At 57.3% G+C, this 24,803-nt stretch overlaps 1 protein-coding gene across 1 annotated transcript; it reads left to right on the forward strand.

The window, feature by feature from the left end:
• Window positions 1–1,640: 1,640 nt before the first annotated feature.
• LOC115641673 lies at window positions 1,641–22,262 on the forward strand. Its single transcript, XM_030545002.1, has 14 exons — window positions 1,641–1,788; window positions 2,897–3,070; window positions 4,410–4,586; window positions 6,615–6,791; window positions 7,236–7,472; window positions 7,670–7,897; window positions 9,471–9,602; window positions 10,402–10,629; window positions 13,143–13,274; window positions 14,065–14,292; window positions 14,642–14,971; window positions 18,750–18,980; window positions 19,424–20,131; window positions 20,827–22,262. Exons 1-14 carry the CDS (start codon window positions 1,725–1,727, stop codon window positions 22,260–22,262), a joined length of 4,482 nt encoding a protein of 1,493 aa, XP_030400862.1. The 5' UTR covers window positions 1,641–1,724.
• Window positions 22,263–24,803: the final 2,541 nt, after the last annotated feature.

Here is a 24,803-nt window from a genome sequence, read left to right on the forward strand (position 1 = left end):
CGTATTGCAGACCTTTCGCATTCTCCCCTCTTGCTGTATTTGATTTCCTCCTCCAAACCGCCCTCTCTCTCTCACCTGGAGTTCACAGCACTAAGTACTGGCTGGGGGCTTTTTTCCTGGGTTACATGACATGATCCCGACTTTAGTTCTGAAACAGACACAGGCAGGCACAAACTCACCCTCAAACAGCAACACCACCGAAAACCACAACACCAACCCAATCTTACAAACCTGCGGGGAATGACAGGGTCAGACACTCACCACTGGGAGCCCCAGCAGCTGCTCAGGTGACTGAGGTCCACTGCAGAGATTCCTGTCTCCTACCAGACCAGAAGCTCCCTGGGCATCTCCTCCAGGCTCCAGGTGACTGCTGGGGGGAGACGAGGGGAGGCTGCAAGCACCTGTGCCTTCTCCCCCCTCGCCCCTCCTGACCTGCAACACCCAGCGGCTGTCTCTGCCTCAGCCTTCTGCCCGCCAGCATGTCTCCTTGCCTAGCAGCAACAGCTGCTGCTTCCAGGAGATGCAGAACTTTGCTTCCAGGAGACAGCCGGCCAGCGCGGGGGCCGATTCGGGGGAATCGGGCAAATCGGCCTAAAGCCGGCCCTGGTCGGGAGCTACGCAGCACAGACGGCCACCAGGGCCTTTCCCAGAAGCCTGGCAGCCTCCTGGGGGCAATGCATCAGCCCCTTGCTCCCTGCTGCTCCTGGGTGCATCGTCCTGCACCACCTCTGGAGACAGATGGGGCCAAAGGCTGCAGGATCAAAGGGACTTTTTGGCCCACCTCGGGAGTGGCAGGGTGCTGGGGGGGGGCTTCAGTTCTGGGGTGGTTGAGTGGCAGGCTGCACCCGTGGGGCTTCAGGCACTGACCCACAGCTCCCGGCTCCGGCCATGGTGTCTGGCCCCTGGCTGTGTAGTGGTGGCACTCACCTCTCCCCCATTACTCTCTGGCCCCTGCTGCCTCCCCCTCCGACCACCCCCATCCTGGGGCGTGCTGGGAAAAGTGATATTAACAAAGATACACAGATCACTTTGTGCAGCGTTATTTTTATTATTGAGTCTGCAAAAAGCAAAACAACTCAACCCCCCCCAACCCAACAAAACACCCCCTCCAACTCTACATAAATAAAGGACAATGATTTGGACGGGTACATGTGCATATGTATTTGTTTTTCCTAAACGTCAGTATTTTAGGGAAAAGAGTCAGTGCGGCCCCCAGTGAGAGAACCCAGTGTGGCTCCCAGACCCCATCCCGCTGTAATCACTAGACCCCACTCCCCTCCCAGAGCCAGCGAGAGACCCAGTGCGGCTCCCAGCCTCCACCCCGCTATAACCACTAGCCCCCACTCCCCTCCCAGAGCCAGCGAGAGAACCCAGGAGTCCTGGCTCCCAGCCCCCACCCCACTGTAACCACTAGCCCCCTCTCCCCTCCCAGAGCCAGCGAGAGAACCCAGGAGTCCTGGCTCCCAGCCCCCACCCCACTGTAACCACTAGCCCCCTCTCCCCTCCCAGAGCCTGGGGGATAACCCAGGAGTCCGAGCGCTGGGGCGGGAGCTCAGGGAGGAGGAGCGAGGGGCAGGGCAAGCGGAAACCGCTTCCTCATTCAAAAGTCCCCAAGGCCAATGGGAGCGGTCGGGGCTTCCCGCCCCCGACGTGGGCTGGAAGGAAGCGAAATCGGAAGCGAGCGGCTGGCTGGAGGATTCGGAGCTGGGCCAGAGGCTCCCGGGATGGACTCCGAGAGGCCGGGCTCTGCCCCACTGCCCTGCACCCTGCAGCCATCGAGCGAGCCAGGTACAGGCCGGACCCTGATCTCAGCCCCCCGGGCTCAATCCGGAGTCACCCCTGACTGCACTGGGGGTAGGGCTGGGTTCTGATCCTAGCCCCTCGGGATCAATCCGGAGTCACCCCTGACTGCACTGGGGGCAGGGCTGGGTTCTGATCCTAGCCCCTCGGGATCAATCCGGAGTCACCCCTGACTGCACTGGGGGCAGGGCTGGGTTCTGATCCTAGCCGCTCGGGGTCAATCCGGTGTTACCCCGACTGTGCTGGGATCAGAGCCGGGTTCTGCTCTCAGCCCACCCAGGGTCACTCTGGAGTCACTCCTGGGTGCAGGGGGTTACGCGGATATAGTTTAGGGTTAGTTGCTCTCTCTCGTCTGTTTTTAATTGCTACTCACCGAATTTTTTTTTTTTTTAGACTTTGGAGTCTGACTGTGTATCCTAGCGTGCGGGGAGAGCTGGGGATCAGGCTTCCTGTGTATTCTGTGAGGGTGGGGGGCTGCCGTGAGGCTGGGGATTGGGGCCCTTTGTATATTCCCTCCCCCCCGAAGATGGGCAGAATCCTGCTGAAACCTTCAGGGTTTGTTTTTACACCTTAGAATCACAGAATATCAGGGTTGGAAGGGACCTCAGGAGGTCGTCTAGTCTAACCCCCTGCTCAAAGCAAGACCAATCCCCAGATCTTTACCCCAGTTCCCCAAATGGCCCCCTCAAGGATTGAACTCACAGCCCTGGGTTTAGCAGGGCAATGGTCAAACCACTGAGCTATCCCTCCCTGGCACCCAGCCTCGCTGTAACCACTAGACCCCGTTCCCCTCCCAGAGCCAGGATAGAACCCAGGAGTCCTGTCTCCCAGCTGCCCGCACTCCTCTCCCAGAGCTGCCTTGAGGCCAGCCCTGCCTGCCAGGGGAGAGCGCTCTCTGCTGATCCCCCACCCTGCTTCCTCTTGCTCCCGGCCCCTTAGTGCCATGCTGGGACACTGGGAGTCAGCACTGGCTGCGGGGGGAGATCGGAGAAACCCAGGAGTCTTGCACTCTGCTAGGACAAGATTTTGCCTTATTAGGGTGGTGCAGGGTGGGGACCTCTCTGGGCTCACAGAGGTTCTTGCTTCTCACATGCAGGCTTTGTGCCGCTTCCCTTCTTCCTCCGGCATGACTCCCCAGTGTCCTGGGACCTCTGTGCCCCTATCCCTGCTGCCGAGAGCCTGGACTCATGGGAGAGCGGCTTGCTGTGGGATGGAAGGTCTCTGGTCATCGCCAATTCTTCCCGGGGGCAGCCGGGGATGCCAGGGGGAGGTAAGGAGGGATTGAACTCGGGATGTTTGGCTCCAAGAGCACAGGGCTTTGCCACTGGAGCTAAAGGAGGAGGTCTGGCAACCGGTAGCAGTAGGAGGCTGTTATCCTGGCAGCAAAGGGGCACGTGATGCATTTGGCCACAGAAAGCCCCGTCCACACCAGTTACTAAGCTCAAGCAGTTTTGAGCTTTAATATGCACATGTTAGGAGGCATAAAAAGGATATAACACCAATAGAGCAGGGTAGTGCGACGATGAATTATTCAGCCTTGGGGCAGAGGTAGCTGGTGCTGCTGGTGTTAGATTGAAGCTGGTCCGATCCGGTGTAAGTCTTGCATTGTTTTATTCCCCTTTGGTCAAACCCCGCGTTTTTATCTCCCGTGTCTTGTGACGTGAGGCAGGCGCAGATCACTGAGACGGCCGCCTCCACCAACATATTTTAAATATAATTCCAGACATGCTGGCGTAAAATTCTTTGAACAGATGTGTTTTTTTTCCCTTAGTTGGCTAACACGTTGCTTGATACCTTGTTTATTTATTTTCACTGTTACGATGCGTCTTAATGAACGCTGGGTTTTCATTGCGTTCGTGTGTTTTCCTGTGTCTTACAACAGGTGGTGCTGGCTTTTCCTCTTGGCGTTACTGCATGGCCAGCATGATTCGTGCTCCCTCATCTGTTTTACCAGGGAGGTGTAGGTCTGGCCAGTTCAGGGCTAGGCAACCTATGGCATGCGTGCCAAAGGCGGCACGCGAATGTATTTTCAGTGGCACTCTCGCTGCCTGGGTCCTGGCCACCGGTCCAGGGGCTCTGCATTTTAATTTAATTTTAAATGAAGCTTCTTAAACATTTGAAAAACCTTATTTACTTTACATACAATAGTTTAGTTATATATTATAGACTTATTGAAAGAGACCTTCTAAAAACATTAAAATCTATTACTGGCACCATGCGAAACCTTAAATCAGAATGATGAGTGAAGACTTGGAACAGCACTTCTGAAAGGCTAGTGAATCACCCTTTTGGCTTTTGCCCTGTTATCTCTGCAGGCGAAGGTGACACAAACCAACTTTCAGATTTTTATTTTTGTTACAAGTTTTGAAACCAGCGTCGACAAGAGCCGCACCGAAAGCTGAAAAATTCCCTTCGGTGTTTTCTTGGAACACTGTTCAATAGATAAGAGTTACGTTTTCCACATGATTTAATAGAGTTCATTACACAGATATTGATGTCTCTTTTCCCCCCTCTCTTTCTCCATTTCCCCCCCCTTTTTTTTTGTCTCTGGTTTTTCTCCTCTTTTTTCCCCCCTTCTTTCTCTAACCTTTTCTCTTTTCGCTTCCCAGCTGGCTCCATCTCCCCACAGCCACCTCTGGATCTCTCCGGGTTTCCTTTGGCCAAGCCTTGGGACATCCTCTCGCCGGATGCCCCCGCTGACGCAGCCCCTGATTTCGTTCACCCTCTGGTGGCGGCTGCTCACCTGGATCCTCGTGCTTCGTGGTTGATGTCAACGATAAATCCAGGTGACGTCTGGGGTGGGGTGACGGGGTTGCTGCTGTGGCCTGTCTTGGGGAATTGTGGGTAGCTGAGATCCTGATGTTGTGTGTCTCCGGGTCTCGACCTGGGATGGATCAGACACGGCTGAGCTCCCCCGGCTCCTCTGTAGGAAGGCAGGTGGTGTCCCAGTGCTTGCTGGGAAATTCTGACCAAATGTATAGACTCTAGGACTGGAAGGGACCTCGAGAGGTCATTGAGTCCAGTCCCCTGCCCTCATGGCAGGACCAAATACTGTCTAGACCATCCCCGATAGACATTTATCTAACCTACTCTTAAATATCTCCAGAGATGGAGATTCCACAACTTCCCTAGGCAATCTATTCCAGTGTTTAACTACCCTGACAGTTAGGAACTTTTTCCTAATGTCCAACCTTGCTGTAGTTTAAGCCCATTGCTTCTTGTTCTATCATTGGAGGCTAAGGTGAACAAGTTTTCTCCCTCCTCCTGATGACACCCTTTTAGATACCTGAAAACTGCTATCATGTCCCCACTCAGTCTTCTCTTTTCCAAACTAAACAAACCCAATTCCTTCAGCCTTCCTTCATAGGTCATGTTCTCAAGACCTTTAATCATTCTTGTTGCTCTTCTCTGGATCCTCTCCATGTTAGCCTTGTCTGTGCCCTACTGCCCCCAGTGCATGCTGGGAAAACCTGGCCAATGGCCTATCCGTATTCTGCCACCTGGTTGTCTCTGCCCCTGTGCATGCTGGGAAAACCTGGCCAATGGCCTGCCCATATCCTACCATGCAGCCCTCTCTGCCCCAGGGCATGCCGGGAAAATGTGGCCAATGGCCTGTCCATATCCTACCACCCATCCATCACTGCCATGGAAGATTTGGACAGAAGCGACTGTTTTTTTTGGTCTTTTTCTCTTGGATAAAAGTGACTCAGTCTCTTTTTTTTTTTTTTTTTTTACAAAAATGTCTTTTTTATTTCCTGTCTACTGAGGTATTTCTCACCCAAAGGTCAGTCCATACAATGCTTGTCCGGCCCGGAGAGCTGGGATTTCAGGAGACACTCACGCTGGCAAAATATCTCTGTAACATACCATCTTGTGCCCATTTCTTCTTCTCCTGTAAGATGGGGTGTGTCTACATTTGGAACTCTATAGTGCTTCAGTGTAGACACTAGGGAGGTGCCCTCACACCCCTGAGAGATGCAGTTAAGTGGACAGTTTTCTGGCCCTACAGTCCCAGGCTTTTGTAATCAAGGTGTTTCATTATCTTCTGCTTAGCCCAGAGGGTCCCTTATTCAGAGTCTTTTCTTGGAGATTCTTTTCTTTGTAAAAGCTCGGGCGTGGACCAGCTCCAGCCTGTGACCGCAGCAGGGCTGGGTGGAAAGATACCTGATTGTTCTCATTTTCAACTCAGCTAGCCGAGTCCCGCCCTGCCTCAGGGGAACGTGCTTCACCTCCAGCAGTTTCGGAACGTAATATCCTATGTTTTAGGTATCTCTTAAACTCCTTCCTGTACAATCGCCTCACGCTAGCCACAAGGATCAGCCAGCCCTTAGCTTTCAGCCGCATGCCCCCTTCGGTGACGTCTCAGGAGGGTGGCCAGACGCAGGTGTAAATATATCTGTCTGGGCACGTCTGCGTCACGCTCCCCAGTGACGTCGCGTCTCCCACAGCGCAGCCTCCTATCCCCAAGAGCGGGGACCCTGGTGCACTACGAGAGATGCAGTCTGATCAGGGAGGCTCTGCTGTAGGGTAGAATGGAAACTTTTTTTTTTTAATGAAAACTTGACATTTTCGGTGGAAGATTTGGACAGAAACAACTGGCTTTGGGAGTTTTCTCTTGGATAAATGTGACTCGTTCTTATTTTTTACAAAAATGATTTTTTTTCCCTGTTGTTTTGTTGCCAAAATGACTCTCTTTACCCTCGAGTTTTCTCTTTCCTTGTTGTTTCTCTTCTCTTTTATCTCCTTCCTTCCTTCCTTCTGTTTCTTTCTTTTTTTTTTTTTTTTTACCACCTTCCCGCCTCTTCTCTTCCCAGCTGGATTTACCCCTCCTCTACCACCTCTGGATCCTGCTGGTTTTCCTTCACCCGAACTCTGGACCGGGGCCCATATGGACGCCCCTCCTGACGCAGCCCCCGATCCCGCTCTGCCCCCCGTGGCTGCTGCCTGCCTGGATCCCACAGACATACCCCCGACATCGAAGTCAGATCCAGGTGAGGCCCCCAGGGAAGGTAGGAGCTGCCCATCCTGGAGGATTCTGGGTAGTTAGGATCCTGCATGTTATGAGTTGCTGGTTCTCAGTCCGGTTAAGAGAGGCTGAGAGCTGGACCGGATCCAGAGGCTGCTCTCTCCATGCCCCTTCCTAAGGAGGCAGGTGCTGCCCCAGGGCATGCTGGGAAAATGTGGCCAATGGCCTGTCCATACCCTACCACCCAGCCATGACTGCCATGGTGCATGCTGGGAAAACCTGGCCAATGGCCTGTCCGTACCCTGCCACCCAGCCATCTCTGCCCCAATGCTTGCTGGAAAAACCTGGCCAATGTCCACACATTGTCTCTCTGGGTGATGCGCTCCAAGGACATAGGTTTGGGGTCTTGTGGGCTGGAGGGGCTCTGCTTCCTGTTGCTCAGCACCGCCATTTCCCTCCCTCCATGCAGACTTGGGTGAAGTCTTGGCCCACGTCTCTGACACCCTGAGATGCCACCCCAAGGGTATGAGAGTGAAGCCGCTGATAAAGAGACTGCGGAAGGAGCATGGGGTGGACCTGTTGGCATTCAGCCAGGACGGAGGGTACCGGGGAGTCGTGTCCTTCCTGCAGGAGATGCCGGGTATTGAACTCTGGAACCCTGAGAAGGGAGAGAAGTGTCGTGTCCTGAGCTGTACCTTTAAGAAGAGTGAGTGGGGAAATGGTTTCTTGTAGGACTGCCCCAGCCCGGCCCCCTTCCTGAATGTGGAGAGAGCCCCTGGCCAATGGCACACTGGCCTCTCCACACCCAGCTGTGTCTGCCCCAGTGCATGCTGGGAAAACATGGCCAATGGCCTGTCTGTATCCTGCTGCCCAGTATCTCTCATGGCGTCTCTGTCTTTCCAGACATCACAGACCCCCTGCCGCTACTCTGCAGCACACTGGGCTCCTTCCCCAATGGCCTGCGGGTCTTCAGCCTGAGGAAGGCCATGTGGCAGAGGCACGGGGTGAACTTGGAGGAATTCAGCCAGCAACAGGGATATCTGAGCACCCTGGACTATCTGACTAGGCTGCGTGGGATCAGGCTGCAGGGTCTGGAGAGAGGGGAAAAGTGTCTTGTCCAGCTTCAGAAGGGTGAGGAGAGAGGGATGGGGTCCAGGCATCAGGGCTGAACTGGTCTTGGGTAGGATGAGGGCAGGTTATCCCACTGCTGACAGCAATGGGCATCCAGCATCTTCCTCTGAGGCCAAATGGACTATATGGCCCTTTGGGCTTCCTCCCCCATGAGATTTCATCTCCCACAATGCACTGTCCTACTGCCACCATGCACCACCTCCCACCACCAAGACTAGAAGCTATGGTGCATTGTGGGTGATGTAGTCCGACCAGGGAGCCTGGGCAGTAGAGGTGAATGGCAGTCGCAAGGCATCTGAACTACAACTCCCATGAGGCACTGCAGTGACTTTTCTAAATGGAAACAGCTCGCTGAAAACTTGAAAATTTCGATGGAAAATCTGGACCACGGTTAGTCCTTTTTGTCTCATGTTTTCTTGACGAGTCACTTTTCCCCCTTTTTTGACAAAAGCGACTTTTTTTCCTCGCTCTTTTTTGACATCAGCCATTTTTTCTCTGATTTTTTGACATAAGTGAGGATTTTCCCCTCCATATTTTTTTGACAAAAATGACATTTTCCCATCTGTGTTCTTGACAAAAGTGACTTTTTTACTTCACATTGTTTGGCAAAAGCGACTTTTTCCCCTTCTTTGTTTTGTTTTGTTTTTTGAGAAAAGTTTTTCTCACATTGTCTTGACCAAAATTACTCCCCCCCCCTTCACGTTTTTTGACACGTGCAATGGTTTTCTCTCGGATTATTAACAAAAGCAATGTTTTCCCGCCGCATTTGTTGACAAGAGTTGCTCCTTTCTGCCTCAACTTTCTTCAAAAACGGTGACGTTTACTTCCCTTGGGCCTGCTCTACCCGTGAAACGTCGGTCGATGGAGCTGCGGCGTTCAGGGGTGTGAACCAACCATGCTGCTGAGCCCCGCAGCCTCGTCACCCTGGCCCCGGTGTAGACTCGCCTAGGCAGAGGGTGACTGTGTCCGTCGACGTGGTTCCTGTTATTCGGGGAGCAAAGCTCCTCCAGCAAAGCCCCGTTCCAGTGCTGTAATCGGTGCGGCGGGGTTACAGCGCCGCAGACGCGGCCCCCCGGCTGCGCTGCTCTGGCGCCCGTAGTGTAGATGTGGCCTCAGGGTTTTTCGGACAAACTTGAGGTTTTTTTTCTTTGTTTTGTTTGTTTTTTTTAATTTCCGATGTTTGAAAGCCTCCGTTCCCCAGTTTTCTTCATCAGGGGGACTCTGTTAGCGCCTTTTGTGGGGACGAAAATGTCTTCTGTTTGTTTTGCAGACTTGATGCTTTTCTTCTCAGCCTTTTGACCAAAAAATATGGAAGGAAAGGAGGAAGGAGCAGCTGGGCCTGTGCCCAGTATGAGGGATAGGCATGCCCAGTGGTGGGAGCTGGGGGTGGGGGACGAGCCCAGTAGGGGGAGCTGAGGGAGGGGAACGTGCCTGGTAGCAGGAGCTGGGGGTGGGGAGGGGGACGTGTCCGGTGGGGATAGCTGGGGGTTTGTGTGTGTGTGTGGGGGGGGACAGGTGAACTTGGCTTTTCACTCCCACTGAGGTGCTCTTGTTTCTTCTCCCCTCCTTTTAGGTGAGGCTGTGAAGCCCCCTGCCCCGCAGCCCCCCCCAGACCCTGCTCCCCCATTGGCCCAGCACAGCAGCAGCCCCCTGCTCGATGCCCCTGCCAACGGGGGGCAGACAGGAGCCCCGGGAGAGATGCCCGGTGAGCAGCTCAGCTGGCTTCTCAGCGAGGCCGCAGCATGTGGGGCGTGAACCTGGACCGGGAGGCCTCAGCCCAAGCCAGGCCCCTCAACACCACCCCCCGCATCACCCCATAGCCTGAGCTCCCGTCTGCCCCTGGGGAAGGGCTGTGTGGAGCTCGGCGGCTGGTCTCTTTCCCTCGCCCATCTCGGGGGGGCTATGGAGCAGGACATGTTGGAGGGAGATGGCGAGTGTTGTTGGGGGGCAGTCTGTGGGTCCGTGTTGGCGGGGTCTAGGTGTGTGGCACCATTGCCATTTGCGAGGGACATCTTCGGGGACTGTTGGGTTCATGTTGGGGGTGGGGGGCTGGGGATAGAGGGAGTGGGGGGGATGTCGGGAGGCTGGGTATGCAGGGAGTAGGTTGGTGAGGTGGGGGGACTGGGGATGGAGGAAGCAGGTTGGGGGTGTGAGGATATGGGGGTAGAGGGAGGAGGTTGGTGCGGTTTGGGGGCTGGGGAGGCTGGGGATCGAGGAAGCAGGTTGGTGGGGTGGGGGGCCTGGGATGGAGGGAGCCTGCGGCCAGGATACAGGGGTGGCTGGGGGGACACACTGGCAGCAGACTGTGAGCTGTGGGGGGCAGCATGTGGGGTGCTCTCCTGGATCCTGCCCCCATTCTGGGGATGCCCAAGAACTCAGCTGGGGGGCTGCCAAACGGCCTCTTGCCCCCAGGGCCGGGTGCACACACAGAGGGTGCCCATGGCAGGGGGCTCTCAGCTGGCGCGGGCTCTCACAGCTCCCCCATTCCCCCCGTCTCGTGGCAGGCTTGGCCGAGGTCTCGGCCTGGGTGCGGGACGTGCTGGGCCGGTTCCCGCTGGGGCTGAAGGTGGGCAAGCTGAAGGAGGCGCTGCGGAGTGAGCACGGGCTGGACCTGGAGGAGCTGAGCCGTCAGCGGGGCTGCGGGGACGCCCTGCACCTGCTCCAGGCTCTGCCCCACCTCTGGCTGCGGGACCCAGACAAGGGCGACGCCTGCCTGGCCCGGCTGGACGCGGGTAGGTGGGCAAGCGGCCGGAGGGGGGTGCCAGGCAGCTGGGTGGGAGCTGGGGTGTGATGCAGCTGGGGCCGTGGAAGGTGGGGGAGGATATGGCTGAGGGGACCTGGTCCGTGTGGGAAGGAGTGTTGTACTTGAAGTCCTGCACAGGAGCTTTTCAGGGGGGCTAAGGCAAAGCACCGCATTTATTGGTAATGCATCTATCAATCAACACTGTGTCATATGCATATGATATATTACACACACACAAAATATCACACTCCATCTTGTTGTTACCAATGAGTTGCTCCCCTTAACTGCATTGGCAAGGTGAGTTAGATGGGGGAGGGAGTGGAGCTGGGCTTCTGCCGATCCGGATCAATGCTCCCATGTTGACAAGACGAGACCAGGGGGAGGGGGTCCTCCCCAGGACCCCTCCCATTTGTAGCATATCCTCTCTCATGCAAATCTACACCAGATGCAAAGTCTGTGTCTGTTGGTCATCTGAAAAAAGAATGAGGCGTACTTATCTGACGAAGTGGGTATTCACCCACAAAAGCTCATGCTCCAAAATGTCTGTTAGTCTATAAGGTGCCACAGGATTCTTTGCTGCTTTTACAGATCCAGACTAACATGGCTATCCCCTGACACTTGAGTACGTGTTACACCTTAGAGACTAACACATTTATTTGCACATAGCTGGCAGGGAGGGATAGCCCAGCAGTTTGAGCATCGGCCTGCTAAATCCAGGGTTGTGAGTTTATTCCTTGAGGGGGCCATTGAGGAATCTGAGGCTAAATAAATAAATTAAAAAAGAAAATTGGGGCTTGGTCCTCCCTTGCACAGGGGGTTGGGCTCAATGACTTCCTGAGGTTCCTGACATTCTATGATAAGCTTTCACGGGCCAAACCTCACTTCACTGGATGTATATAGTGGAAAATACAGGAAGAAGACCTACATCATCTGTGGTGCCTCCTTCTGGGTGTTGTCTTAATTCTTCCACATTTATTTTCAAAGAGGGGAGTGTTTTCAAAAGAAGGGGCTGGCTTCTAACTCCCGAGGCCTTCAGTATGTCTGATCTTTAATGAGCCCCCTTGACAAGTTTTATTGTCCTTGGGTCTGGCTTCCATCGCCTCTCCAACTGTCACAGCTGTCTGGAGGGTGCTGCCTTCCACGCCTTCAGGGCAATTGATCGAAAGGGGACAGTTCTTATTCTCCTAAGGAAAAGCAGCAGAGTCCTGTGGCACCTTATAGACGAACAGAAGTATTGGAGCATGAGCTTTCGTGAATGCATCTGACAAAGTGGGTATTCACCCACGAAAGCTCATGCTCCAATACGTCTGCTGGTCTATAAGGTGCCGCAGGACTCTTTGCCGCTTTTACAGATCCAGACTAACACGGCCACCCCTCTGATAATTGACACCATCCTAAGGAAAAGACACTTTAGGCAATATACAAAAACCTGTAGGTGAACACTTCAACCTCCCTGGACACCCAGTAGCAGATGTAAATGTAGCCATCCTGCAGCAAAAAAACTTCAGGACCAGACTTCAAAGAGAAACTGCTGAGCTCCAGTTCATCTGCAAATTTGACGCCATCATCTCAGGATTAAACAAAGACTGAATGGCTAGCCAGCTACAGAAGCAGTTTCTCCTCCCTTGGTGCTCACACCTCAACTGCTGGAAGAGGGCCTCATCCTCCCTGATTGAACTAACCTCGTTATCTCTAGCCTGCTTCTTGCTTGCATATATATACCTGCCCCTGGAAATTTCCATTATGTGCACCCGACGAAGTGGGTGTTCACCCCTGAAAGCTCATGCTCCAATATGTCTGTTCGTCTATAAGGTGCCACAGGACTCTTTGCTGCTTTTACAGATGCAGACTAACACGGCCACCCCTCTGATACTTTTCTTCTACCGTAATTATCCCCGGGGCTATAACATTATACTAAGGCTCAGTATAAAGTTCCCATATCAAAGGACTTGATATCAAGTTGTATGAAAACAGGTTATGTCTGGAAAGATGTTGTATAAGGTTATGTGAAGAGGCACAGTACAGAGCCATAATGCAGAGATTTATCTACGGGGCAGGGTACAGCCGGGCATGTGCCCAGGGAGTGGGAGTTCCTGGGAGGGGGGGTGTTGCAGGGCACAACAGAGATTATGGGGTGGAGGGAGGCTGTTCCTGGTGGGGGGAGTTGGGGGCGAGGGGCGGTGCCCAGTATGGGGAACTGAGGGGGGAGGGGATATGTCTGGTGTGGGGAGCTGGGGAGGGAGGGGGAGGTGCCCGGTGTGGGGAGTTGGGGAGGGAGGGGGAGGTGCCCAGTGTGGGGAGCTGGGGGGAGGTGCCCGGTGTGGGGAGTTGGGGGGAGGGAGATGTGTCTGGTGAGGGGAGCTAGTGGGGGTGGGGAACGTGCCTGGTGGGGAGAGCTGGCCGGGGAGGGGGATTTGCCCAGTGGCGGGAACTTGGGGGGGGGGGGTGAACTTGTCTTTTCTCTCCCACTGAGCTGCTCTTGTTTTTTCTCCCCTCCTTTAGGTGAGGCTGTGACGCCCCCTGCCCCACAGCCCCCCCCAGGCCCTGCTCCCCCATCGGCCCGGCACAGCAGCAGCCCCCCACCCGATGCCCCTGCCAATGGGGGGCCGATGGGAACCCCGGGGGAGACGCCCGGTGAGCAGCTCAGCCGGCTTCTCAGCGAGGCCGCAGCATGTGGGGCGTGAATCTGGGCAGGGAGGCTTCAGCCCAAGCCAGGCCCCCAACGCCCCCCCCATCACCCCATAGCCTAAGCTCCCGTCTGCCCCCTGGGGAAGGGCTGTGTGGGGCTCCTTGGCTGGTCTCTTTCCCTCGCCCATCTCGGGGGGGAGGGCCTATGGGGCAGGGCATGTTGGAATGAGATGGCTGGGGGGGGGTCTGTGTTGGCAGGGGCTGGGTGTGTGGCACCATTACCATTTCGGGGGGCATCTTTGGGGGCTGTTGGGTTTATGTTGGTGGGGTGGAGGAGCTATGGGGGGTTGAAGATGGAGGGAGCAGGTTGGTGGGGTGCAGGGCTGTAGGGGGATGGGGGAGCAGATTGGGATGGGGGGCTGTGTGGGGCTGGGGATGGAGCAGGCTGGTGCGGTGGGGGGGCTGGGGATGGAGGGAGCAGATTGGTGGGGTGGGGTTCTGTGGGGGTTGGACGGAGCAGATTGGGAGCTGTTGGATGGAGGGAGCCTGTGGCAGGGGTACAGGGAGTGGCTGGGGGGACACACTGGCAGCGGACTGTGAGCTGTGGGGGGCAGCATGTGGGGTGCTCTCCTGGACCCTGTCCCCACTCTGGGGATGCCCAAGAACTCAGCTGGGGGGCTGCCAAACGGCCTCTTGCCCCCAGGGCCGGGTGCACACACAGAGGGTGCCCAATGGCAGGGGGCTCTCAGCTGGCGCGTGGTCCCACAGCCCCCCCATTCCCCCCGTCTCGTGGCAGGCTTGGCCGAGGTCTCGGCCTGGGTGCGGGACGTGCTGGGCCGGTTCCCGCTGGGGCTGAAGGTGGGCAAGCTGAAGGAGGCGCTGCGGAGTGAGCACGGGCTGGACCTGGAGGAGCTGAGCCGTCAGCGGGGCTGCGGGGACGCCCTGCACCTGCTCCAGGCTCTGCCCCACCTCTGGCTGCGGGACCCAGACAAGGGCGACGCCTGCCTGGCCCGGCTGGACGCGGGTAGGTGGGCAAGCGGCCACGGTAGGGGGGCAGCTGGGCTTATGGCGGGGGATGTAGTTGGGGCCCTGCCTGGTGTGGAAGGTGGGGGAGGACATAGCTGCTAGGGGCTGTTCTCGGGAAGGGGGGCACAGTTGGGCATGTGCCCGGGGGTGGGGGTTCCTGTGGGTGGGGTTGCAGGGCACGTCTGGGGTTAGGGGCTGTGAGGAGGCCATACCAGGCTGAGGGACATGTGGGTGAGCCTGCCCTGTGCTGGGGGGGGCCGTGCCCACTGGCCGGAAGTGGACCCGTGGTGGCCTCGTGTTCTCACTCCATTGAGGGTCTTTTTTGTTTCTTTTCCCCTCTTCTTCAGATGCTGCTGTTAATGCCCCCGCCCCCTCCCAGCATGCTGAGGCGGGGGGGCTGGGGGCCGTGGGCCCAGCGAGGCGGACGCAAGGCCAGCATCGGGTGGCAAAGCCCGGCGCAATGGAGATGTTGATCCGGGGCGCCCTGGCCCCCTACCCCTTTGGAATCCGGGTGAAGAACCTGCGGAAGGTGCTGGCAGGGAAGCATGGAGCCGAGCTGGAGGCCTTCAGACAGGCCAGAGGCTACAGGGACGTGGTCTCCTTCCTGCGGGATGTCCCGGGACTCACACTCCGGGGCCCAGAGAGGGGCAACAACTGCATCGTCCAGCTCCAGAGAGGTAGGGAGTGCGGCCCAGAGCGAGGCTCAGAACCAAGGAGTCCTGGCTCCCCCCCCCTGGCTCTAACCACAAGGAATCTGTCATTACCAGTCCTCTGGGGTTAAAGGCCAAAGGGCAGCAAAATGTGACGCCAACCTGGGACCCTGACTCGCTCCGCTCTGCCCTGTCGCCCCTTTGTCCGTCCCCCAAACGACCCCTGGCAGGCCGGGGTGGGGGCTGGCATGTCGGGGTTAGGAGTGGCCAGTGAAGGCCCCATTCTGCCTTCTCCAGGGTCCCCGCATCCCCCGCAGCTTCCTGTCCCGGGGAAGCAGCTGCCGGCATCCCCTCGGAGCCAGGGGCAGCCGACAGCTGGGACGCCGGGGACCGGGACCCAGAGCCTGCTGCTGCGCCGGAGAGAGGTAGGGTGACCAGATAGTAAATGTCAAAAATCAGGAAACTTTTGGAGGGTAAAACCCCTAAGATTGGGATGTCTGGGCATCCTAGAGAGAAGTGAGGGGGCTGTGTGGGCCGGGGCTGGGGGAGTAGCCTTTGTTATATTCACCTGTAACCTACAGGCCCATATCCCATAGACCAATGGCCCCACACTTGCCTCTAAGCTGCCGCGGCAGGAACAGGGAAGTGGTAACCGCAGAACCTGTTGGAGCCTGGGTGACTGGTGCGGTTATGAATTAAAATGCCATCAGCCCAGTCCCTCCCCTCCCCTCGCCAGATTTCACGGGGCAGGTCTGATTTCACAGTCCGTGACACGTTTTTCATGGCTGTGAATATAGTAGGGCCTCAGCTGTCGGATAAGTGCACCCGAGGAGAAGGGTGAGGGAGTTAGATTTGGGCACGGAAGACCAAGCACTCGAATGAATCCTAGAACTGGCAGGGACCTCGAGAGGTCGTCTAGTCCAGTTCCCTGCATTCATGGCAGGTCTAAGTATTATCTGGACCATTCGCGACAGGTGTTTTCCAACCTGCTGTCAAGGCAGATTCCCCCACTCTGGCACTTCAGGTGCAGAAAGTGGGGGCCGGCAAGGATTCAAAAAATTCACAGTGGCCGCTCCAGGCTTGTATTAAACTCCCAAGGTTACAGTTTCTCTCTGACCTTGGCTGGGTAGATGCTGCCACCACCCAAATGCAAACCCCTTAAAACCCAGGAAGGCGCACTTGGGAATTCCTTCCCGTGGGTCCCCCTCAAGCCTTTTAAGCTCCCCCCCCCCCCCCCGGGACCGACCTGAGAAAGAAAACAAAGGAAATCAGCTCTTGCCACCAGCTCATTAAACAACATGCGCACAGATCTCTTAGAACACAAAAATCCAATTCTGTTCTTAAAGAATGTAAATTTTATTAAAAACAAAAAGAAAGACAAAATACATCTGGGAACTCAGGCTATTGCTAGATGTAAAAAAACCCCTTACAAAATGTAAACATCCTTCTTGAGGTTCAGCTTAACGGTTACAAGCAAAACAAAACACATTTGGGTTTAGCACAGAGCCATTCAAAAATAAAAGAAATAACTCTAATCGCGTTTTCCTACACATTCCCGAATTTCCTTACCTTTCTGGGGTTTCAGACAAGCAATCTTCAGGTATGAGTTGATGGTTTTTCATACCTGGTTTAAAGTGTCTCACAGCATAACTGCTCCCCCGTTCCCCTCTTTCCTGGAGAAACACAACTGCAGACAAAGGGACGCTGGCTCTTTTGGTCAGGTGCCCACTCCTTTCCTTTTACTAGCCGGTTTGTTAAACCTTTACAGGAAACGTAGAGAACAACCACTGAGAGGGATTCCACACCCAACCGGCTGGCTGGGCGTCCACAAAAGAAAACTACCCCCTCCCCCCACTCATTTATCACACCTGCTCTGAAAAACGTCCAATGATGCAGATTCCACAACCTCCCTGGGCGATTTATTCCGGCGCTTAATCAACCTGACAGGAAGTTTTTCCTAATGTCCAACCTAAACCTCCCTTGCTTCTTGTCCTGTCCTCAGGGCTTAACGAGAATTTTCTCCCTCCTCTTTGTAACAGCCTGTTATGGACTTGAAAACTTAGCACGTCTTCTCTCAGTTTTTTCTTCTCCAGGCTAAACAAACCTGGTTTGTTTTTTTTCAATCTTCCCTCCTAGCTCATGTTTTCTAGACCTGAATCATTTTGGTCGCTCCTCTTTTTGGACTTTCTTCAGTTTGTCCACCTCTTTCCTGAAATGTGCTGCCCGGAACTGGACACAATACTCCAGTTGAGGCCTAGTCATTGCAGGATAGAGCGGAAGGATTATTTCTCGTGTCTTGCTTACAACACTCCTGGTAATACAGCCAAGAATGGTCGCTTTTTTGCAGCAGCGTTACACTGTTGACTCATTTAGCTTGTGATCCACTCTGACCCCCAGATCCCTTTCCTCCATACTTCTTCCTAGGCCGTCGTTCCCCATTTTGTATGTGTGCAACTGATCGGTCCTTGCTAAGTGGAGCGCTTTGCATGGGTCCTCATTGAATTTCATTCTATTGACTTGAGACTGATCATTTTGAATTTTCATCCTGTCCTCCAAAGCGCTCGCAACCCTTCGAGGGGTTATTCATGGCAGCGCTCGGGCCCTGTAATAGCCCCCTCCACACTGTGGTTGGCCCTAGCTAGCCCTTATTTGAGCCTTCTTCTCGATTATTATGTGCTGTCCCTCTTGAGTGTTGAGGAACCTGGACCATCAGACCTTTGTCTCTGCCCACCAGGCCCTGGAGGAAGGGTGTGAGCATGCAGATTTAGGAGTAGGTTGTCCAGGTATCTCCGATAGTGTATTGTTCCTATCTTGTTATGAGCTTTTCTGGCTTTATTGCTGACCTTAATCAAAATCGCCGCGGCTTTGCTTTGCTCCCAGTGCGAGGGTCCTTGCCATATGCCCCGAGGTTCCCACCACGATTTCAAACTCCTTGGTATTAACCTGATTCTGGGACAATATCTTATTCCCGCCGGATCAATTGGCCATCAGTGCAAGTATTATTAACGATGAATAGGATCGGGCGATGCACCCTGCCCGGGTGTGTACGATGGGCCAAACCGATCACCCTGGATCATGGAGTTGGGGGATGTGGATCCGAATAAGCCAGAATCCAGGGAATAGCTAGAAGCCAGTAAAAGGGTGTGTAGGAGCTGCTCCCTAGTGGAGGGTAGTGGAGCCTGTGTGCTGGAAGAAGGGGTGTAGCTGGTTTCCTCTTCCCCCCCACCCCCCAAACTAGGACATGGGAAACTCAGATTTATCCCTTCCCCTGGAGCCAGCCAGTCCCTGCCCTGGGGCCAGATGGGAGCTGGTGCCCCCTAGAGGGGAGAGGCCCCGTGCCCCATTCCCTGCCCCCCTGAGCCAGCCAGTCCCTGTCCTGGGGCCAGATGGGAGCTGGTGTCCCCTAGAGGGGAGAGGACTCATGCCCCATTCCCCACCCCCCGAGCCAGCCAGTCTCTGCCCTGGGGGTGGATGGGAGCTGGTGCTCTCGAGAGGGGAAAGGCCCTGGGCCCCATTCCCATCCCCCTGAGCCAGCCAGTCCCTGCTCTGGGGCCGGATGGGAGCTGGTGCCCCCTAGAGGGGAAAAGCCCCATGTCCCATTCCCCGTTCCCCTGAGCCAGCCAGTCCCTGCTCGGGCCGGATGGGAGCTGGTGCCCCCGAGAGGGGAAAGGCCCCAGGCCCCGTTCCCCTGAGCCAGCCAGTCCCTGCTCTGGGGCTGGATGGGAAGTGGTGCCCCCCAGAGGGGAAAAGGCCTCATTTCCCACCCCTGACCTTGGCGATCTTTCTTCCCTCGGCCTCTGTGCAGGTGCGACTGAGGTCCTGACACTGCTCAAGTGCCTTCTACGTCCTCACAAGTCTGGCCTGCAGCTGCAGAAGGTGCAGGAGTTGATGCTGGAGAGACACGGGCTGGATCTGAAGGGGTTTGTGAGCTCTCAGGGCAAGGAGGATGTGCTCGGATACCTGCAGAGGCACCTGCCCACGCTGAAGTACAGGCGGCCGGAGAAGGGAGCCAAGTGTATTGTCTGGTTGGGGACAGGTACGGTGGGGAGGATGAATGGGACAATAAATCCCACTCAAAGCTGGGAACAGAACCCTAGAGTCCTGGCTCCCAGCCCCTGCTCAAACCACTAGACCCCACTCCCCTCCCAGAACTGGGGTGAGAACTCAGGAGTCCTGGCTCCCCCTGGACCAGGTCAGAACTCCATTCCACAGGCCAAAGCCCTGCCCCCAGCTCTCCATGGAGCCATTGCGGGTAGCCGAGACCTGGATTCCTTATTGTCTGACTCTCTGGCTGTGGGGCATGCTGTGAGGTTCCCCCCCCAACTCACCCATGGCGTAAACCCACCTTTGCTCCCGAGCATTGTGGGAAAAGTCTAGGTTGGTCCGGAGCGGGATGCAGGCAGATTGGTAACTGCAGTGCATGCTGGGGGGTGCCATGTTCCTGTTACCCACCCTGACGGCACTCCCCCCTCCCTCCAGGGCAGAAGAAAGGCTTTGGATCTTTGCCCCCTGGCAGTGCCCGCCCCTTGCCTGGCTCCAAGAGGTGCCTCCTCCCAACGAATGCTGCAGAGCGCCCGCCCCCACCCGCCACCGACTGCCTCAACCCCCGGCTGCCCAGTGCTACCACCAACCAGCCTCTGCTTCCCAGCCTGCCCTCGGGCCGGGAGCCCTTCCGTGCTCCTGCTGTCCTGGGCAAGCTGAGAAAGTCCCCAGGGGCCAACCCCCGTCTCCCAGCCTGGTTACTGAGCCCACCCCGGCCCACCGGCGCCTGCTCAGGCCTGCGAACAGAAGAGGGGACCCAGGAGTCCGGGGCCAGGCCTACCAGTGCCCCCTTGATTCTACGAACAGAGGAGGGGACCCAGGAGTCCGGGGCCAGGCCTGCCAGCGCCCCCTTGGTTCTGCGAGCAGAGGAGGGGACCCAGGAGTCTGGGGCCCAGCCACCTGAGGACCTGATGGAGCTGAAGCGGAAAGTGGGGGCCATCCTGGCTGGGCACCCCGGGGGCATGTCTCTCTTCCAGTTCCGTGCCGCGTACAGCGCCGCCCACCAGCACCCGCTGCCCCTGGGCCGCACGGCCTCCACCAAGCAGCGGCTGGCACAGATGCCCGACGTGGTGAGGATGCAGGGCTGCGGGGTGCAGATGCTGCTGCTGCCAGTGGACCCCGACGAACCCCCTGGGGCAGAGCCTGGTACGTAACGGGGGGAAGAGGGGGCAGCTGCCTTGCATGGTGTGGGGGGGATATTGAGGGGCTGGGTCTCCCCCAAGGGGTGTGTGATGGGGGGGTCAGGCTGGGCCCTAAACCAGATGTCGAGGCCCCGAACTATCAGCCACTCTGTTGTGGGTGTAGGAACGGGACCCGCCCAGAGCCACGGGCCAGCCCAGCCTCAGGCCAGAGGGTCCCGTTGTGACTGGCTCAGCCAGTCCTCCTCCTTCCCAGCTCTCCCTGTGATGGGACATCTCCCATAATGTCCTGCTGGGCCTGCTTGCTGTGCAGCCCACCCCGGAGCAGCCCAGACCTTCCCAGAATGCACTGGGGCATAATGCACAGCGGGGCGGGACGTTTCCCAGCATGCATTGCTGGTGCTGCGCTGCATCCCACTGGCTGAGGCATGCTGGGCATTTCCCAGAATGCACTGGGGCAAGTGCGCATTGAGGGCGGGGCAGGACTCTGTCGCCCCCTGCTGGTCGGTCCAGCTCAGAGGATAAAACCCTCCAACCAAACTGGTTGAGGGAGTTCCCCCACCAGCCCAAGCAGTGTGTAGCGCTGAGCTTGGCAGACCCAAACCCCGCGGGCAGGGGCAGGGGCAGGGGCAGGGGAGCGGCTCAGCTGTGGGGGTGGCACTGGGCTCTGTCAGTGGGATTGAACTGGGTTTGTTTTTCAAGGTCTCACCCTGTGGATCCCACAAGAAGCTGCTGCCCTGGTTGGAGACTCCGACGATCCAGCTGAGCCCCCACCAGCACCTGCTGTTCCTGACCCAGCTGGGGACCCCGACACCCCAACTGAGCCCCCTTCCACCCTGGCCGAGATCCCTCTAGTCCTCACAGCTCCCGCCCTGACTGGGGACCCCAACACCCTAATTGAGCCCACTCCCGCCCTGGGCGAGATCCCTCTAGTCCTCACAGCTCCCGCCCTGACTGGGGACCCCAACACCCCAGCTGAGCCCCCTTTCTTCCCTGCAGCTCCCGCCCCAGCTGGGGACCCCGACACCCTAACTGAGCCCACTCCCACCCTGGGCGAGATCCCTCTAGTCCTCACAGCTCCTGCCCCGGCTGGGTACCCCGACACCCCAGCTGAGCCCCCTCCTGTCCCTGCAGCTCCCAACCTGACTGGGTACCCCGACACCCCAGCTGAGCCCCCTCCTGTCCCTGCAGCTCCCGCCCCGGCTGGGTACCCCGACACCCCAGCTGAGCCACCTCCTGTCCCTGCAGCTCCCAACCTGACTGGGGACCCTGACACCCCAGCTGAGCCCTCTCCCATTCTGCCCGAGATCCTTCCAGTCCTCACAGCTCCTAACCCAGCTGGGGACCCCAGAGTCCCAGTCAAGCCCCCTCCCACCTTTGTGGCTCCGAGATGGGGGCCGAGCCCCCAGGCCCTGCAGTGCCCAGAGGCCGCCGGACCTGAAGCCAACTGGGAGTTACCTGCCTTGGTGCCCAGCGCCCCTGTGGTTCTCCCGGCATCAGGGCCGGGCAGCAGCTCCTGGTTCTGGCTTGGGGCAGAGTCCCCCCCGGCCCCGGCCCCGGCCCCGGCCCCGGCTGATCCCGGTGCTGCTGCTTGCCCAGTCGTGTACCCTCCCCCCCAGGAGGTCCCCCCAGCCTCCTCTGCAGGCCCAAAGCCGCCCTCCCTGTGCCCAGCGGCACCAGGGCCACCCCAGGCCCGGCTCAGGCTGGTCCAGTTGGTGCCTCCCTTCCAAGACCACGCCTGGGCTGGGGATGCCCCTCGGGCACAGCCGGTCCCTAAAGCCCTGGATCCGAATCAGGGCACATCAGCAGCCGTGGGATCCCCTGTGGGCCCGATCCCTGCAGCTCCATCCATGGGCCAGGTCGTCTCCCCTGCTAAGCAGCTCCCAGGGGTGGCCCCGGCTCCCCTCCCTCCTCCAGATGCCAGTGGCTTTGTGACCCCCGAGCGGGGCTGGCCAGACGCCGGGCGCCCTGGCTCAGGGGGAGATATCGGCTCTTCTGTTGACCCCTCGCTGCGCTGCCATCCGGCCCAGCCAGTCCCCTCTGCAGGGAGGACCCAGCTGGGCCCGCGGGCCAGGATCCCCTCTGCCCCACCGACCCACTCGCCACAACGCCACACTGACACCTGCGTTCTCTTATAGCCACCGCTGGCAACTCGGGCTGGTGGCTCTGGGTGGAGCAGGTCGGCTTGTGGCCAACTCAGCACAGCGGGGCTTTGCTGAGCTCTGCAGACGAGGTTGGGAAACGAACTCCTGTGATATCTCCAGCAGGGGGTACTGGGGCATTTCACCCCCCCACCCCAGGCCCCCTGAGCATTGGGGCTTTTCTCCCCACCAGGACTTGATCTCTATCTAGTGGCCTTGAAAACGTTGGCTTACAACTTTAAAGAAGTGGCCACTGACTATTTTGGGGGGGGGGAGGTGGCTTAATTTGAGGACTCCCAACGCCAGAGCTGCCCTGAGATCCCCCCTCTTCCCCCCCCGCCGAATCGTGAGTGCTCGGTGGTTCTGAAAACCAGTTGTGGCTTTTCAACCGAACGTTGCCCCAAACTGGTGGCCTCTTGCTGAAATCAGTGGCCAGCCACCAACGTCTCAGGGAAAGCGGTTTGCGCCCCATGTGCAGCATTGACATTTTAGCCATTAAATTTTCTAACAAACGTCAGCCAAAGCTCCCGTGTGGTTTGGTTTCGCTGGCGTCTCACCAAGTCGCTGGCGCCTGTAACTCCTCTCTTGCCGCGGCTTAGCCCGGCCTTCGCCTTTGTTCCGGCAACCGAGTTACCTCTGCAGCGCCAGCAGATGAGTGCGGGGGCGTCGCTTTGCTGCTCTGTGCCTCGGTTTCCCCAAGCTGCAGGATAGGATTAATGAGCGCGACCTGCTGGGTAAGATGTACTGATTGGTTTGGTGTACGGATGAAAAGCTCTTCCCAAGCTGTGGTGGGTGGGGAGTGTTTCCAGAATCTCCATCAGGGTGGGGGGGTGGGGAGAGGCTTTGCAAAATCTCCCACAATGCACTGGAGGGGCAGTGTGAAGGGGAACCAATTGTCCATCCCCCTTGCCTCCCCAGGGGCCATGCCCGAGACAGAGCGTCCACCCCCTGCCCGCCCTGCAGAAGCCTCTCTGCCCACTGAGCCAAAGACAGCATCTGCCCCCCCAGCCCTCCAAGACAGATCACCCCCCCCAACACAGGAATATTGGTGCTTACTGCCCCCACTCCCCATTTCTGGGGCATCTGTCCTATGCTCCTCCTCCCAGAGCATCTCAGCATCCTTCCCCCACATCTCCCCCCATGGGCTCCGCTTGATTTAGCCACAGGCTGTTCCAGGCCCTGCCCATTGCTTGTGTAAGGGGGGGAGCCAAACTGGAAGGGGGGCTTCAGGTGCCCCCTACCCTCCCCATGGGAGTTTGAGGTGGACAGGCCTGGGGGGGTCTATCTCATCTAGCTGCCCCCCCCAGAAGAGTCAGAGCTGGGGGGGGGTGTTTTTCCACCAACCGTCTCTGCTATGTGGGGCAGCTCTGGCGGGGGGGGGGAGGTCTGAAGCTCGGGGGGGGAAAGGGAGGCAGTGCCCATGACCATGGGGCAGGTTCAGGAGCTGGGAGTCCGAGGGGGCAGCAGGGCTGTGTGTGGATGGCGGGGCAGATGGGGAGGAAGCTGGGGCGCGGCTCTTTCCCCTGTAGCCATTGCCCCCCCCCCAACAGGCGGCCATCTTTGCTGTGGGCAGCATGGCCTCAGATTTCCACCGTCCCCCTTTTAGGGAGCCAGTTCTAGAGAGACCCCCTCCGGTGCCCCATCTTGGCCCAGGCAGGACCCTGTGGGTTGTTTCACTGGGGAACAGAATTTTGTGTTTTCCCCCCGGCGCTGTCCCGTTTGCTTGTGAGGAAGGCGGGACGAATCCTGTTTCCCTGGGCACAGTGGGATCAACCAATCGTGGGCAGATGTCTCCTTCCTCACAATGGCAAGTCCACCTTCCCCGTGGGTTCTGGGCCACCAGCAGCTCACTTTCTGCTCTCTCTCCTGCCGTTTGCTAAGCCAGCCCATAACCCCTGGGTTACTTATTGCTGCCTTGGGCGGTGGCTTCTTTTGTTTACAGTATCGCTGTGTAAACATGGCATTTAATTGCTCCTTCCCTGTTGGTCAAAGCCCGGTTTCATTGAGCCTAAGCCCAGACGGGACCATTGGGATCACCTCGCCTGATGCAGGCCATAGGATTTCCCTGAAATAACTCCTGTGTGAACTAGAGCAGATCTTTTAGGGAAAGGGCCTGTCTTCATTTAAAAAATGGCCACCCATGGGGATTCCAGTGGTTAATTCTCCTCCATAGGAACAATTCACACCTTCTTCCCAGTTGGGATGGGTTTGGCTTCAATGTCCAGCCGTAAGGTGGTGTCAGACTAGACTGAATCTGTGATTATCCCATTTCCCTTCCCCGGGGGGGGGGGGGGGGCAAACCCTCAGGCCCCTCTAACTCCCCTATCTCTCTGTGTGGCCAGGAGGCTGGGCCCAGGCATATGGAGTGGAGAATCTCTTGGGGGAGGGGGGAGAAACAAGCCACTGCCCCTTGGGAGCACAAGCCCCCTGGCCCCAACACTCCTGCTAATGGCTGCACCTCAGGATTGAACTCCCCACCCTATGAGAGCAACTGCCCCTGGGTTGGGCTCCAGGCAGAGCAGCCATGGGAGGGCACTG

Source organism: Gopherus evgoodei, unplaced genomic scaffold (assembly GCF_007399415.2).
Source record: "Gopherus evgoodei ecotype Sinaloan lineage unplaced genomic scaffold, rGopEvg1_v1.p scaffold_35_arrow_ctg1, whole genome shotgun sequence".
NCBI classification, from domain to species: Eukaryota; Metazoa; Chordata; order Testudines; family Testudinidae; genus Gopherus; species Gopherus evgoodei.